The sequence below is a fragment of the Pseudovirgaria hyperparasitica genome (genome assembly GCF_010093815.1).
Source record: "Pseudovirgaria hyperparasitica strain CBS 121739 unplaced genomic scaffold EJ05scaffold_6, whole genome shotgun sequence".
In the NCBI taxonomy this organism is placed as follows: domain Eukaryota; kingdom Fungi; phylum Ascomycota; class Dothideomycetes; order Acrospermales; family Acrospermaceae; genus Pseudovirgaria; species Pseudovirgaria hyperparasitica.
Genome location: NW_022985554.1, coordinates 1,397,505 through 1,413,650, shown reverse-complemented (window position 1 = coordinate 1,413,650; position 16,146 = coordinate 1,397,505). Strand labels below are relative to the sequence as shown.

The 16,146-nt window shown below is 51.3% G+C and overlaps 6 protein-coding genes and 1 pseudogene across 7 annotated transcripts; 2 read left to right on the top strand and 5 right to left on the bottom strand.

Moving 5' to 3' along the window:
- Window positions 1–193: 193 nt before the first annotated feature.
- EJ05DRAFT_485350 (uncharacterized protein) lies at window positions 194–772 on the bottom strand (the record flags this gene model as incomplete). Its single annotated transcript, XM_033745441.1, has 1 exon — window positions 194–772. The coding sequence occupies one exon, from the start codon at window positions 770–772 to the stop codon at window positions 194–196; it is 579 nt and encodes a 192-aa protein (XP_033601767.1).
- Window positions 773–3,222: 2,450 nt separating this feature from the next.
- EJ05DRAFT_499727 (uncharacterized protein) lies at window positions 3,223–4,194 on the bottom strand (the record flags this gene model as incomplete). The annotated part of the gene is made up of 2 exons (XM_033746891.1): window positions 3,223–3,647; window positions 3,711–4,194. 2 exons carry the CDS (start codon window positions 4,192–4,194, stop codon window positions 3,223–3,225), a joined length of 909 nt encoding a protein of 302 aa, XP_033601766.1.
- A 726-nt stretch (window positions 4,195–4,920) lies between these two features.
- EJ05DRAFT_485348 (uncharacterized protein) lies at window positions 4,921–5,578 on the bottom strand (the record flags this gene model as incomplete). Its single annotated transcript, XM_033745440.1, has 3 exons — window positions 4,921–5,134; window positions 5,181–5,309; window positions 5,364–5,578. The coding sequence occupies 3 exons, from the start codon at window positions 5,576–5,578 to the stop codon at window positions 4,921–4,923; spliced, it is 558 nt and encodes a 185-aa protein (XP_033601765.1).
- A 393-nt stretch (window positions 5,579–5,971) lies between these two features.
- Window positions 5,972–7,811, top strand: EJ05DRAFT_475535 (branched-chain amino acid aminotransferase II). Its single transcript, XM_033743821.1, has 5 exons — window positions 5,972–6,050; window positions 6,104–6,136; window positions 6,288–6,401; window positions 6,453–7,099; window positions 7,150–7,811. The coding sequence occupies exons 1-5, from the start codon at window positions 6,008–6,010 to the stop codon at window positions 7,450–7,452; spliced, it is 1,140 nt and encodes a 379-aa protein (XP_033601764.1). The 5' UTR covers window positions 5,972–6,007; the 3' UTR covers window positions 7,453–7,811.
- A 647-nt stretch (window positions 7,812–8,458) lies between these two features.
- On the top strand, window positions 8,459–11,080 carry EJ05DRAFT_341409 (MFS general substrate transporter). The gene is made up of 4 exons (XM_033740920.1): window positions 8,459–9,185; window positions 9,251–9,609; window positions 9,661–10,121; window positions 10,180–11,080. The coding sequence occupies exons 1-4, from the start codon at window positions 8,907–8,909 to the stop codon at window positions 10,833–10,835; spliced, it is 1,755 nt and encodes a 584-aa protein (XP_033601763.1). The 5' UTR covers window positions 8,459–8,906; the 3' UTR covers window positions 10,836–11,080.
- Window positions 11,081–12,691: 1,611 nt separating this feature from the next.
- Window positions 12,692–12,774, bottom strand: EJ05DRAFT_t35 (annotated as a pseudogene). Its single transcript has one exon. The product of its transcript is annotated as a tRNA-OTHER (tRNA).
- A 331-nt stretch (window positions 12,775–13,105) lies between these two features.
- EJ05DRAFT_475532 (histidine permease) lies at window positions 13,106–16,097 on the bottom strand. The gene is made up of 8 exons (XM_033743820.1): window positions 15,438–16,097; window positions 15,196–15,378; window positions 15,053–15,145; window positions 14,634–14,998; window positions 14,376–14,573; window positions 13,840–14,321; window positions 13,669–13,765; window positions 13,106–13,552 (listed from the first exon to the last, which is right to left on the bottom strand). Exons 1-8 carry the CDS (start codon window positions 15,629–15,631, stop codon window positions 13,464–13,466), a joined length of 1,701 nt encoding a protein of 566 aa, XP_033601762.1. The 5' UTR covers window positions 15,632–16,097; the 3' UTR covers window positions 13,106–13,463.
- Window positions 16,098–16,146: the final 49 nt, after the last annotated feature.

Sequence of the window (16,146 nt, the reverse complement as noted above, 5' to 3'; positions counted from 1 at the left end):
TAGAATGCCAAACAAAGTCGAGATAACCGTTTGAGAACGACTTGGTATACAATAACAAGTCGACCAGAATGAACCCTCTAAAGTATTGGCTCGAAAAAGAAGAGAAGATGCCGTTCAATGGCCAAGTCGGTAGTACTATGACACAGGTCAGTCGGGCGTGCCATAGATGTCCAGGAGCACAACATACCTATCATCAATGGCCCTGATCGTTAGGAATATACTTTGTTTTATGATCGCCGGACCAGATGCCACCACCCACAGCTCTGCTAATGCCCACACCCAAGCCGACAGCCAGGCCAACTGCCAGAAGCGCAATGAGAATCTTCGCAGTGAGCTTCTGTTTCTTGGATAGGTTCCTCATAGGGTCGTGGCCTCCACAGCGGCGCTGTCTCTTCGCAGCCTTGGCATCGGCAATGAGCGACTGTTTCGAGGGCCACATGCTCATTTTGCTGCACTCCTTGAGTCGACCATCGACTGAGCCCTTCAGCTGAACAGTTGTAGCGGTCGAAAGAGGCGTACCAGCCTCGACGTCGCTGGCGTAGGCATCGAGGTGCGTCTTGCTGAACGCGCCGTGCTCGGTTCCATTGCTGTGACCTGCAAAGTAGGGATTCGCCGGGTCGTGGTCAAGCTTGGTCGGAGTGGTGGGAAGCGAATTGAAATTGGAGATGGGCGAGGCTTGCGAGAAGGTGGTGTCGAGGTGTTGGGGAGTTGGTCGGGAGAGGTGGGTCTCAACGACGGCACCAAAGGTGGTCTTCTCGTCTGCGGACGACATGATGTTGCTGCGAATCAAAGTTGCGAAGGTAGAGTAAAAGTGTGCGGCGTAAAAGTGCTCAGAAAGAAGAGAAGAAGAAGAAGAAGCAGGGCTCGAAAGATTTGGCAAAAGGCCGACGCTTCAATCGAGTCTGCTTGATGAAGGGGAGCGCAGCTCTGAAGGTCCCGAGAAGGTACGGGGGGGGATGAGGAAGCAATTTAGAAGAATCTTGACATATCGAGGATGAATTGAGACGTAGAAGATGTGGATGGAGGATAGCTGAGAGATTTTGCAGGTCAATGACGCCGAGTTCCAGGCAGTGGGAGCGGGTGGTGAACCGTGGGACGGGTTTTGGTGCCAGTGACGGAAAGGGAGATGGCTATAAAGTATAGCTACGGCGAGGGAGCGGGCCAGACCGGAACAGCCAGGATGATGGCAGAGCAGCGCAGAGCCGTCAAACGGGAGTGTATATTGGAGAGAAGACACAGTCTGCTGCGGGGGTTGGGGGGGAGAATGATGCGAGCGACTATCGTATCGAGGAAGATGAAGGATGAGGTATTTGGGAGTGGGAGAGGGGAGGAGGAGGAGGAGCAGGAGGAAATTAAAGTTATCATGAACGCGCAGGGAAGGCGGCTGGTGTGTTCTGTTTGGTGACTGGTCAGCCAGCTCAGGCACCTCCGCACTCCTTTCAAGCCCTCTTTTAAGCCTCTTGAGCCCCCAATCCAGGCAACGTCCAGGCACGTTCTTTGGCTGCATCGCCCGCCATTTCGTGCTTTGCATGGCCTGTCCTGCCACCTAATCACCTCCACCCGCCAGATGGGAATGGAACGCAATGCAATGCAACCACCATCAACATTCCCCTGTCCATCAGTCCCAACTATTCACTCATCATTGCCTTGCGCGTCCTTTTAGCCCTTCCACCATTACACACTGTACCTAGCTAATATAATACAGTACAGTCCAGTACAGTCCGCCCTCCCAACTTCCTCATCCACAACCTCTCGCATCTTGCCACACCACCACCACCACCATTATCGCTCTCTGCGCACAAACCCCAATATCGACCATGATCGTGCTTCTTCCCCAATGTCGCACTGCTTGCTACATACATACATACATACTACTACACAACCATCTACATCGCCGTGTCCGTCAAGCGGCGTCGAGCCAATGCCCTTGTACGACGATGAAACTGCCGCCCGCACCGCACAAACCACCGTTCAAGGTTCAAGCCCAGTCCCCCGATGCCCCAGCCCTTTATACTTCCCAATAACCTTTCGTTCTTGGCCCAGCGCCTTGAACGGTCTGTCTGTCTGCGACCATGCCAACTCTACTTGCGTCTTACGTCTTACGTGGGAGTAGTAGTGGTAGTGGCAGTAAAAAGAGTGGTACTGTACTGTACGTACTACAAACACCAGCCTCGTCCCGTGTTACCGTCTCGGAGCATATTCCACTCAACATCTAGACAGACATTCTGCCTCGCAATACCCAACAAACAAACGCTCATGCATAACCCGACCGGAGCGTTTCTGTTACATACATACATACACATACTGTACATACATGCATCGCGAATTTAAAACATCCCGTGGCTGTGTGCCGTGTGCCCGTGTACCCACACAGCACGAACGTTTCAAAACTAATAGTGCAGTAGTATAGTATGCCCCGTTCTTCTTCTAGAACAACGCTTTCCTTTCGATCGCGAGAAAGAGCCTTTGCAGTGGCTTCGATTCGACTAGTTCATTAATTAGTCCTGCGCGACAGAACGAACCCCCTGATGAGTTGGACGCTGGTTGCTACTATATGTACATCATGGACACTGCCAACACCTCATGGATCTGCGCACTCAACTACACTCAACTACACTCAAATCAACTCATAAACACGCCATGCACGCATTACTCGCACGCATGCATATCATGCATCAGATAATCGCCCGCGGGTCTTGCCGAAGATTGGGGACTTGGAGAGGGGGAGCGTAGCCCAGCCTAGATCGTGCCGTTGACCATCCATGCGTTTGGGTTGAAGTCGGACCTATGTCTAGCCGCCGCCGTCAGTGAGATGGGGAAGGACGAGAAAGCCCATGCCATGTACCTGCTCCAATCACCAGTCTCTTGTGACACACACACACACAACGACACTATCGATACTGCTGCAGTCAAGTATGCACGTATATTGTACTATGTCGTGCATTTAGACAAACAATGGGATGGAGGCGTTGTGAGGTTGTTAGCTACATACATACCTACCTGCCTGCTTTGTACGCCATGACTGCCTTTGTACGCGTCTTGAGGACTGCGATATAAGGCAACTCTTTGTTTGATATGCACATTGGGTGCCTACCTTCATAGCATTACGTTCCACCTAACTCGATTACCATTATTGCCATCTTGCATGAACGTGCCGTACAATGTCCTAGCTAATTATAGCCCACACTTCCATCTACACATCGCCATACAACTCCTCACCACCTACGACGACCCAACAACAAACCGCCTCTCCCGCCCCTCCCACACCTGCCCATTCACAAAGCCCACCACAAACCCGACATCCTTCGCCAACTCGCCCGGCAACGCCAGATTCGTGACCGCATCCGGAATCGACCCTCCAGCCGAACTCACCGTACCCGCCTCCCATGTGACCGTGCCGTCCGAGTCGTTTGCCTGGACACGCTCCACGCTGGCATAGTGGCCCTGTACGACCTTGCGTTTCTCGTTGCGATGTTTGCCGTCGACGGTGTTGGACTTGGATGCGACGAAGTCTGCTGGGAAGGTTGCTGAGTCGACGGGGACTTGGACGACGATGAATTTCTTCTCGGCGTATGTGGCGGCCACGACGAGGGTTGTGAAGAAGCGGTCTGAGATGGGGAATGGCTGTTTGTGGTACATTTCGTAGACTGTAAAGTCCATGGTCAGAATGGACGATCAAAGGACACAGACGGACAAAAGACTGCACTCACCACTCATCTCAACCCCCTCAAACTCCTCCACCGACCCGATCCCCTCCCACGCCAACAGCCGATTCGCATCATATATCCCGGGCGTATAATCGTCCTCATTCCGACTATGATCCTTATTCAGCACCACATCAAACTGCTCAAAGTCCGCCGTTCCATTCTTCCGCGCATCCTCGTGCACGCTGCGGCGCGCAAACCACTGCTCGCTGGCCGTCGTCCGCGGCACGTTCTTGCCCGTCAGACTCGTCACCTTGGCCGTTGATGGCGGACTCGCCTTGTCGCCCTTGGGCACGAAGATGGAGGCATCGGAGTAGTAGGTTGCGAACTCGACGCCTTGCTTGAGGATGGCGGTGGTGAAGGCGTGGAGGGTGGGTGTTTGGCCGGTGGGTTGTTGGGCGCTGGCGAGGTCTGGGTGCGCGGGCAGGTCTGTAGCGGTCAGGGGCGTGATGTGCAGGTATTCTGCCTTGGGTGGGGCGGCGGTGGCCATTGTGGGGTAGTGCCTGGAGAGGATGTTTGGAAAGCTGGGGAAAGTGAATGTGAATGTATGCGCGAGGTGAGCGCTGGTGAGGACGATAATACAAGTTGAGCGGAAGACACGCATGGTTTTTTTTGTGGTTTTTGTTTTTGTGATGGTAATGACTGCGCAGGGGTGCTGCAGGCAGTTGCGACGACGCCGGGCGCGAGGAAAGTGCTTCGATCATTGATGTTCGGACTAGTTGCTCGGATGTGGATGGTTGCGGTGGGATCGACAGGGCTATTGCTCTAGTCGGCATATGATGATGATCGTGTTATATAGCGAACAACAGATGAAATCATCTTAGGAGAACTTGTCCAAGCCTGGAACTCATCATGATCATGATCATGATCCTGTCATATCATGAAGAAACTCTCACTCTACTCCTACATGGTCACTTTCAGAGTTTCTTTTTACTCCCAGGCGTCATAATTTCAAGGTACCTCACTCAACGTAAGGAGCATGGATGGTAACAGGCTCGTCTCCCTGCTTGACGTATGTGTCGTCTGCGTACGCGTCTGCAACTGACTCCCAGGGGCACGATAGCGCTACGTCGTGACTCCTGACTAGCTCGACTACGACCTGTGTGCCCACTCATGCAGTCGTGGTTGCCACGAAAAAACGCCAGGAGCCATCTCGGCCACGTCATCTCCTGTCCCTGCAATGCGTTCATGTTGTATACAAAGTAAGGCTCCCAGATCAGGGGTCTTTTGACGTCTTGTCGCCAGCCTCGTCATCTGCGCATCCACAGTCGTAAAAGTCACCTATGTTCGCGCAGTCGAATATGTCCTTGCCCAGTTTCCTGTTAACCTCGTTGTGGACGTGACAGCCCCATGTTGCTGCCGATGTTCGCGATGACACTTGTGGAGGGAATTTCTTGAGGAGTTCGTGGAAATGTTGCGCGCATTCACCACTATCGTTCATTAGCTTGATAACGCCAAAGTATCGCAAGCACATACCAAGGGTATAGCCTCTGGAACAGATGTATATAGTCTTTCAAGGCCTGGCTTTCATCCGCCGTGGGCTCATCTGGGAATCGTGCGAATGTCGTATGCAGCACTCTCCACGCGGCACGGCCTAGTTCAGCTCTGCAACTGGCGTCAGCTCTGCTACTACAGATTGTCAACTGATTGTAGACTGACTTTACTGTTTCGTTTCCGAGTTTGGGAGCGATTGCGTTCTCGAACCGCACCTCTTCAGCCTTCCCCTTCCCCTCCGCAGTCTTCAAAGGCTGGTTTTTGCTGGTATTCACTGGATCGATCTGAGCACGAGGGTATGCGAGGTAGAGGATAGAGAGTACAGTGGCGGCTAGGATGATCAGGACTTTGAAACGGCGCGATGGGCTTTTGACATCCATGATGATGGTCTTCTAGCGGTACAGCTTGGGTTTGTGAACGTGAGAGGTGGCACCACGGAGATACGAGACTGTTGACTACAGGAATGCGATAGAGATGCAAGAGGTGAATGAAGATAAGACGCCGTCAAGCAGATATCCTGCTGGGCATGGTGATGGTCAGGTCATGTCCGACTGATGAAATGTCCGCGAATCAATGCAAAGTTATGATTGTTATGCATCAGTAATAAGTCCCCTGATCAAAATCGTACTTGTGGGTATGAGATTGTGTATAACTCGTACCGGTCCGGTCGCCGATCGTGGACGTGCCGGCATCGGCACGGCGAGGTTCACAGAGAGGGTGGTGTCATAAATTCTTTGTCTCGTCAGTCCAGCTCCAACATAGGCATCAGTCTCCATTTCTACGACTTGAGCGTGTGGTATTGACACAGGATGCATTCGACTACGTTTCCGCCGCCGCCGACAGACTCAATTGGTTTGTCGAGACATATGAAAGACCAACGCGGCACATTCGCTGACGCACTTTAGACTGGTCAAATATCGGATTCAGAACTCGCGAAGGTATGCACATCTTTCAATCTATCGATCATGCAGTATGTGAGGGTCAAGATATTGGGTGCATCACGTATTGGACATGCCTCTTGCTATCTGACTCTATCGAAGAAATCAGCCCGTGCTCATCTCATGAGCAATAAAGCTAATAACAGCGTAGTTACTGGTCATATTGAGTCCCATTACAGCACAAAGACGGGCAAATGGACAGAGCCTGAGTTCATTCAGGATCCATACATTCGGGTACATGGACTTGCACCCGGTCTCAACTATGGTAGATTGAAGCCGCATCGGTCATGACAATTGACAGACTAAGCAGCCACAGGACAGCAGTGTTACGAAGGCCTCAAGGCTTTCAGGGATCCTAGTGGACAGATCAGCATCTTTAGACCGGACCAGAATGCGCAACGAATGCAACATTCTGCCTCGTATATCAGCATTCCACCAGTCCCTACAGAGCACTTCTTGCGATGCTGTAAGTTGGCCGTCGGCCTAAATGCCGAGTTCGTTCCTCCTCACGACACCGGAGCTGCAATGTACATTCGACCTCTTCTATACGGCTCAGGAGCACAGCTACCGCTAAATCCCACCGATGAGTATACCTTTGTCGTGTACGTTCTGCCAGTGGGTGTTTATCATGGTGTGCACCCTGTGGCAGCACTCATCCTTGAGGATTTCGATCGCGCTGCTCCGGAAGGTGTCGGATCGGCCAAAGTTGGAGGAAACTATGCCCCTGTGCTGAGATGGAGCGAGAAAGCCGGTAAGGAAGGCTTCGGTATTACGCTTCACCTCGACAGCAAGACTAGAACCTCCATTGACGAGTTCTCGACGTCCGGGTTCATAGGGGTGAAGAAGGATGGAGAAGACATAACGATCGTTGTGCCAGATAGCAAGTCTGCCATCAAGAGTGTCACTTCCACTACTGTTTGTGAAATTGCACAATCCTTTGGCTGGAAGGTCGAGAAGCGAGAGGTCAGATTAGAATTCCACGAATCCTGGAAAGCTACTTAACGATTTCATAGGTCAAGTACGAGGAGCTCTCTGGCTTCGACGAGGTGATGGCGGCTGGCACAGCAGCAGCTTTAGTTCCCATAAAGTCTGTTACTATGCGCTCAACTGGAGACACGTTCGAGTACAAAGGTATGGACGGCGAGCCCGGCCCAGTCGTCGTGAAGCTCCTTCAGACTCTGAAAGGTATTCAACTTGGCAAGCTCAAGGATGAATTTGGCTGGTGTCAGCGCGTGGAGCAACCGCAAGGCTTCCACTCTGCGGATGGAGCTGCGAATAGTTCTGCGAATGGAGCGAGTGTAGATCAACTACCGTGATATGCCAAGCCCTTCCTACGTAGGGCTGACCTGGACGCCGTGGAAGATGCAAGACTGTCCTGGCGATGGCTTTCACATCACAGGCTAATGGCATAGATACCAAATAGCGTTTCGCATCTTTCGATCGATAGGCGCATGGCCAACCAATGACTCTCAAGTACGCTTGCACCCCTATCGTGATCCGACATCAACATTCCAGATCTGCTATTCGAAAATCCTTCCAAGACTTACTCCCAGATTATACGGTTCCCAACTCTGTGGGGTGGTTACGCTCGTGCTGGGTCCAGCTCGTTCTTGGTCCAACGCGTTCCGTGGTTGAATACAGCATTAAGTCTCTGACTGTGAGGGCGCCACTCAAGCCATGAGTTGAGGCAACGTTCGAGAGCCCTTTCAGATGTCTCCAGCCAAAGTAACATGAGCATCGCTCTGCTCACATGAAATACTCGCACCAAACAAATCGTACGAAACGATGTCCGGACGGACCAGACATGCAATGGCGATGCTGATGCTGTTCGGAGTTTGAATCGGCAGCAACATGCGTAGGCCGGCCATCGTCATATCACCGTGTGGATAACGTTAAGGCCACCTGCATAACAGACGCTTAGAGCCGCTTACTGCTGATGTGCTTGGCGCGACCAATAAGGGGTTACGGGAGCTTTATCGGCCCCTTTGTCCTTGTCCCCGGAGCTTTTCGTGCGCCGCTTTGTCAACACACCATTATCAATCAAGCGTAGCTGTTGCGAGAATGAGATCGATGTTAACACGTGCTGCTCATCCGGATTGTTTTGGCTTGCCAGAACGCGGCTGAAGTCTTGGCAGGATGTGGTGATACCATGGCTGCATGTGGTGATACCCTGGCATTACCGTGATGGCGTACTGCGCATCGTGGAAAACAGAGCATCCGCACCGCCTCTACATTGACTTGTGTTCTAGCAACTCTTAGATGGGTGCTGGTGCCCTCGCTCTGCAAGGTCCGAGACTATTAAGCTGATCCAATCTTCAAGGAAGATCCCGTGGAAAATCCGTGTCAGCGTAGATTTGACCTTGCCGCGCGTAGATACCTGGACACTACTACAGCGTCGGCCGGCCGCTTCGATGTCGGCTTACATGATGAGACCAAATGAATCATAAGGATTGTTCCCTTTTTAGCGCGCTTGACGACCCGTCGACTCATCCAACGGACAAGTACCTGTCCGTTGGGCATCTTGTGGTGTCGTTATGTTTCCGTGACCGTGGGGCCAAATACCGTGTCGACATCCAATCGCATACTTATCCAAGCAGTCAACTCTGGATTATTATGTGGACTTAAACCGTTATGTCCTTACGCTGAGTACACTGTATATATATCCACATCTGACTTCTCCCGATATCTTGTCTCAGCTATTCTCAACGCATTTGGCCTCATCGGAGCAGAGTCTGAGGAATTTTCCGGGAGCACCTCTCTTTCAATCGCAATGTCCGCTACTCAATTTCAAGATCCGAGCCTGCCTGTCCCACATCACGTCACAGCCGGCGTGACGTCTTCGTCCAACACAAGTATGATCGGTGAGGAGAAGTCTGTCAAAGAACACGAGAGCCTCAACGAGCACGAACAGCACGAACAGCGCGAACAAGATGCGGAGAAGTTGGACCCTACCACAATTGGAGCGAATTTGGAGCCGTCCACCACCGCAGCTTCGACAAGGAGTGCCTGGCTGAAGTTGACGGCTATCATTGTTGCCCTTGTCTTGTCGGTATTTCTCGTAAGTCATCCTATCAGATCGCGCAAAACAGACTGGGCTAACGATACAACGTGTAGGTCGCACTCGACATGACCATCGTAGCCACTGCTATACCTAGAATCACCGATGAGTTTCGAAGCCTCGAAGACGTCGGCTGGTACGGCTCTGCATTCTTCCTGACAGTCGCATCATTTCAATCCACATGGGGCAAGGCCTACAAGTATTTCCCGCTGAAGACTGCTTTCCTCATCGCCATCTTTTGGTTTGAGGTTGGCAGTCTCATCTGTGCTGTAGCGCAAGACAGCACGACATTGATTGTAGGCCGCGCCATCGCTGGCGCTGGAGGAGCTGGAATTGCCTCTGGGGCATACACAATCATCGCTTTCGCTGCACCTCCCGGCAAGAGTGCGGCGTTCACAGGTATCCTCGGTGCTGTGTAAGTCCCAAACGAGTCTACAGTCACAACACAGCCGCTAACAGTTCATAGCTATGCGGTCGCATCAGTCATTGGTCCACTTCTAGGAGGCGTCTTTACAGATAACTTGAGTTGGAGATGGTGTTTCTACATCAACCTGCCAATCGGCGGTGTCGCCGCAGCCATCATCCTGTTCACATTCAAAACACCTGCGGCCGCAAAACCTCTCGACGCACCTCTTCTTGAGAAGATCCTCCAGATGGACCCAGTAGGAACCTTCGTATTGATGGGATCCGTGGTCTGCTTCCTACTGGCACTACAATGGGGAGGTGTTTCTCACGCCTGGAACTCCTCCGTCATTATCGGACTGCTCGTCGGGGCCGGTCTGATACTGATCCTCTTCATTGCAAACGAATTCTACCAGCAAGAGCGCGCTCTCCTCGTGCCCCGTCTGTTCAAGAACAAGTCCATCTCATTCGCCCTCGCCTTCCAGCTCTTCGGCTCCGGCTCGTTCCTCAACCTCCTCTATTTTCGTAAGTCTCACCACCCCAAAAAGCCACTTCGTATCGCAGCTAACACACCCCTCCCCAGTACCCCTGTACTTCCAAGTCGTATCCGGCGTCTCCGCCTCCGACTCGGGGATCCGAAACTTGCCCTTCATCCTCGGCATCGGCCTCCTCACCATCGTGAGCGGCATCATCATCACCGCAACAGGCCACTACATCCCCATGCTCATCCTCGGCGCCGCCCTCGCCACCATCGGCAACGGCCTCATCTACACCCTCGCCGTCGGCTCCCCGTCCTCCGAGTGGATCGGCTACCAAGCCCTCTCCGGTATCGGCACCGGCCTCTCCATCCAAATCCCCATCATCGTCGTCCAGGCCGTCGTCGACCCCGCCGACATCTCCGCCGCCACCGCAATGGCCGTCTTCTTCCAGACCCTCGCCGGCGCCGCCTTCATCCAGACCGCCCAGGCCCTCTTCCAGAACGAACTCATCACCTCCCTGCCCGCAAACGTCCCCGGCATCGACCCGCTCCGCGTCGTGTCTACCGGCGCCACCGAGCTGCGCAACGTCTTCCCGCCAAACGAGATTGTGGGCATTGTCGCGTCGTATCTGCAGGGCCTGAAGGACGCGTATATCCTTGCTGTTGCCCTGGCTGGCGTCGCGACTGTCATTGCGATTGCGGCGCTGATTTTCGATAATCGGAATCTGAAGGGGAAGGCGATTGGTGCGGGGGCTGCGTAGGCAGGTGGTTTGGATTGATTGGTATATATAGACTTCGTACATATATACATATACATATATCTCTGAGACATAAGAGAGCAGGGGGGGGAGATTGGAGCGTCATATTGCATAGACCCGGCGTCTTTTTTTTTCTATATTGAGAGATAGAATATTGGCTATTCTTACTTACTTACTTACTTACTTACTTACCTACCTACGTACACATCAATAGTAGTTTTTTATGTCATCAGTTTTTTTTTTAAAAAATATACGAGTTTGATGTATTGTATCTGTCTGGACATTCATTACAATGAATTCGGAAACTTTGTGATTCTTTTTTTTTTTTGCTTATAATTTGTTTTTGAGTGTGCGTGCGTTTCGATTCAGTGTTTGTGGCTGGCTGGTTGTTGGGTTATTGAGGTGGGTAGGGGAGGGGGGTAGTAGCTCTGTGCCTGTCTTTGCTCTGTTAGAGGAGATTGGGTAGACTTGGAGGAAGGGTGTGTTGGATGGTATGTTTGCTTATGTGGTTGTTGTGTGGATGTATGTAGGTGGTATGGTGTGGTGTGTAGGTAGTGGTGGGTTAGCATGTAGGAGGTTGGGTTTTTTGGTATTTTACTCTATAACACGCTACTCTATATATTATATTTATATATATATAGAGATAGAGAGAGATAATAGCTCATACGCAGACCTAGCAACCTCTTACCTATTATATATATAACGACTCACACAGATACATGGATACACGTAGAGACACTACTCTCAAGCACAGTATTTCGGAACGGTATAGACGATACATGCACTTGTCACCCCTATGTGCCGCCCGTCGTTACTCTATACCCTCTGCTCTGCCTTAAGACTTTCTCCATCTTCATCCTTTAAAAATTAAAATCTTCATATCTAATTTCTACATACATAACTATCCATCCTTCGGGCACTAACAGGAGATTGGAATACTACAACTCTTTTAATAATATACTTCATGATACTTCTCTTCTATAAGTACCCTTCTATAATAATAATAATATAATATTAGTGTTTAACTAGGAAGAACTATATATATAGCCATATATATGCTCCACAGGCTCAGGCCTCCTCTAGTATTGGCTACTATATATATAAGAAAACCTCCTATAATTAGCTCCCTAACTAGACCCTATTACTAATCTAACCTAGCCTAGTCTAAGTCCTCGAATCCCATTAGGTAACAAACTTACTTCTTATCCTTATATTAGGCTTTTATTACTATATTAGTACCGGCTCTTAATAACGCCCTAACTAACTATAGTAGGTATTACCTTTCTTATAATTAGGTAGGTCGCTAGGCTAGGCCTAGTCTTTTATTCCTATGTTACCGTGTTTTTTTCCTATCTATAGAAATATAGCTTTACGCTAGGTAGTAGTTATTAATTAAGATGACTAATGCCGGAGGGGGTATATATCTAATAGGTCCATGCGTTAGTACTAACCCTAGCTAGGCCGAATTCGGAAATTATTCTTCGGGGCTATATAATCGTCTATAGGTAGGCGGGATACTTAATTAGGTATTACCGTCTATTTCGTGGTTACCGAGCCGGAGTAAGCGCGAGCTAAACCGGATTAGGGTGGATAAGGCCCCGGTATATAGTGAAAATTCTATGATTCGAGCTAAGCTAGTTATAGGTCTAGCCGCTCTAGGCGTCGCTCTACCACTTAAGGTGGCTTAGTAGGTGGCTATATTAGGTAATTCTTATCATGTAATAACGGTATAGTCATTTTCATATTACCTAATGGTCGCTTAGGACTAAGTAGTTATATGACGGTAACCTTCACGTCACGTGCTCGCTTAGCCCCGCACACTTTTTAATAGAGCGTGCGAAAACTGGTGTGTGAAAAGGTGGCCGTTATAGGATTTGAACCCACGACGTTGGATGACCAACGCTTCCAGTAGCGCAGCACACTACCACTACGCCACCTGGCCTACCCTTCTATAGGTTACTACCTTTGGAAGAGTGAGTTATTCAGATGAGATATATATAATCTTGTTTTTTTTCGGGGGTTTATTTGGTATAAGTATCAGGTCCGTTTAGTATCAGGACCTTTTAGTATGAGGATTGTTTTAGTATAAGAAAGACCCAGTATAAGAAAGACCTAGTATGACAATACTCTGGTATTCTATAATATATATTTCATGACGCAGTACCATATTCGGTAGATGTATACACACTTGCTTGGTACGCTTCGTGCACTTGGTACGCTTGGTACGCTTGATACACTTACGTATTCAGAACAAGTTTTTCTCTTTCGTTTTTCTCCCTTGTTCTGGTCTGCGGGAGCTAAGGCGGGTAAGGCCAAGAATAGCTATGTATCATAGCACGTAGCACATAGGACAAAGTTCCCTCCCATTCTTTTCGTTCATTTCCTTTCATGTCCTTTTTCATTTCATACATATATATATACCCAAGCCAAGCCAAGCCAAGCCAAGCCAAGCCACGCAGCACCGCACCAACCAAGAACGAAGCTCACCGCCCGTCCGCCCGGTCTGCTGTATATCTTTCATCCCTAAAGCGCGCCCGGACGTTGCTATGGGCGATATATACATACCTCTACACGCCTCGCACGTACGTAGCCTGTGTTCGGCTCTGATACAACAACAAGGACAACTACGACCTACTCCCAGATATACTTGATCCACAAATACCACGGCAGCGGGCCGGTGCGTTTCGGGGGCGTTTCCTCGGCGAGGACTAGGTCCATGCCTAGGGGGGATGCAATGGTTAGTGTTTGGTTGCGGTTTTGTTTTCGGTTGGGGAAGGTGAGATGGAGTAAGGTGAAGAAGGAAGGATGCCGATGTGAAGGAAAAAGGGGTAATTACCGGTTTGGAAGTCTACGTCCATGGGGTCGTGGGCCCAGGGGTCGTGCCAGGCGTAGATCTTGTGGCCGATGAAGAAGGCGAGGAAAAGGGGGATGCCCTGTTGGTGGGTTGTTAGTATGGGGGATTAAAAGGTCAATGGACAGGAACAGAGGAAAGGGGGGGACCACGAACCACATAAGCAGTGAAAAACCCGGCAATGTCAAAGTCCCAAAACACATCAAACCCATTAATCAACAACAAGAACGAAAACACCACCATCGCAAACCACGACCCCCACGGCTGAATCCACGACGAATACGGCAGGTCCGTCACGATCCCCTGTGCGATCCGCGCCTTGCGGAACCGCAGGTACACCACGCAGCAGCAGATCCAGGAGATGAAGCCGGACGTGTTGGTCAGGTTGACGAACCAGTTGAAGACGACCGAGGACGAGGAGGCGACGTTGAGGTAGGCGAGGGCGCAGAAGAGTGCGGAGACGCCGACGGCGTAGTAGGGCACGCCGGCTTTGGTGCAGGTTTTGAAGATCTTGGGTGCGTTGCCGGAGAGGGCGAGGGAGTAGAGGGAGCGGCTGGAGAGGTAGAGGAAGGAGTTGCCGGAGGACCAGGCGGAGATGAGGATGCCGGCGTTGACGATGGAGTCGAGGACGGGGATGCCTGGGTTGGGCGGGTGAGTTGAGTTTGGTTTCGGGATGAAGGGGTGCTACGTACCTGCGTTCTTCATGCCGATTACGAACGGCGACGAGCCTGCGCCCTGGCCGCCGTTGGTGAGTTGCTGGTCGTTGGACGGCACGATGACGCCGATTGCGAGGACGGAGCCGATGTAGAAGATGATGAGACGGTAGATGTAGCGCCGGGCTGCGATCGGGATGTTTCGACGGGGCGATCTCATCTCGCCTCCTGTTGCGACTGTTTTGCCTCGTGGTTAGCTGGTTCCAGACAGGGGGATGCTCGGATGCGCCATCTCACCGAGCAGCTCTGGCGCAAAGGCAAACGGAAAGGCTGAGAGAACGAAGGTTCGGAGGAGGGCGAGAAACCGGCCGCGGTCTCCGCTTGCCAGATACTCGTTCACGGCCCCTGGATGCTGCCAGTATCGGAATCCCAGCCGATCTCTGCTTGGTCCACCGCCCCAGAACAGGATGAAGGAGACCATCAGCAGGCCGATCATCATGATGACCTTCGTTGCAGCGAACCAGAATTCTGTTTCTCCATAGAATTTCACGGGCAGCGCATTGAGGCCTACGATGACGACGATCATGATGGTGATCCACACGCCAATGTTCACCGGGGAGTTCCAGTACTCGATGACCAGACCGGCGGCTGTGATCTCGTAGCTGTGTTCTTTAGTTGCAGGACTCAGAAGGCTGGATAGTTGAACGTCAACTTACGGAACGAGGACGCCCAGGCTGTAAAAGTATAGATAACCCATGGAGAAACCCATCGTCCGTGACACGTAGCGGAAACCAAACATGTTCATGGAACTAGACTGTCAGTATATCTTTTGCGATTTGTAACTTCCAGAATAGCTCACCTGCCGGGCGTGGGCAGATATGCGGCGACTTCAGCAATGGCGCTCACAATGCAGAAGACAAGAAATGACATGAAGATGAAGCATCCCAGCAGAAAGGCAGGGCCGCCGGCCGCCAATGTCTGTCCAGTACCGACGAATAGACCAGTGCCAATTGTGCCGCCCAGTGCAATCATTTGCGCATGTCTAGCAATTGAGATGCAGTCAGCGGAGATCGCACGCTCGGAGTGTCGCGTGCCACATACCTCGACTTCAGTCCACGCTGCGTCGTCTCGTACTGCCCGTCGAACATTTGATGCTGAATAATATCTACAGTCACGGATCCTCTCCGTGGGACGCCATTGTTGCTGACATTGCTGTGGGATTGCACTTTTTCGACGTCCTTCTCTGGTGTTGTTGACGACCCGGCATCAATCTCCGACTTGTCCGCTGCTGCCATGATAGCGAATTCGAAGCTCCAGCACCTGAGAGATTTGCAAAAGTACAGAAGCAAAAGCCTCGAAAGGCGATCAACGGGGGTAAGGCAGCAGCTTTAAAAGCGCAACAAACCCGAACGTCTCCTACGGCCCTAGAAGGGGACAGGACGGGTCTGGTGGAGAGGAAAAAATTAGCGGCAGAGTAGAGAGACACCCAAGACCGCGAGAAGGTCTTGGAGATGCACAGGGATTCGTTGGAGGGCTGGCAGTGGACCAGTGACCGGTCAGGATTGGTTGTGGCCCCCTAGGACGTGGGAGAAGACATGCCAAAGCGCTGATAAGATATCAGCAGACTGAATCATCTTCATCGTCAGCATTCAGACGCTTGACCCGACGCCATGACTGTGCGCGTCGCCGTCGAGACTGTGTCGGGCGGAGATGTTGTTTTAGGACTTGTTCTGGTCTACCTCATGTGTGCATATATACATGGCTGCGGGATAGATGATTAGTTGCCACGGCCCGCAGTGGACGCACTGTC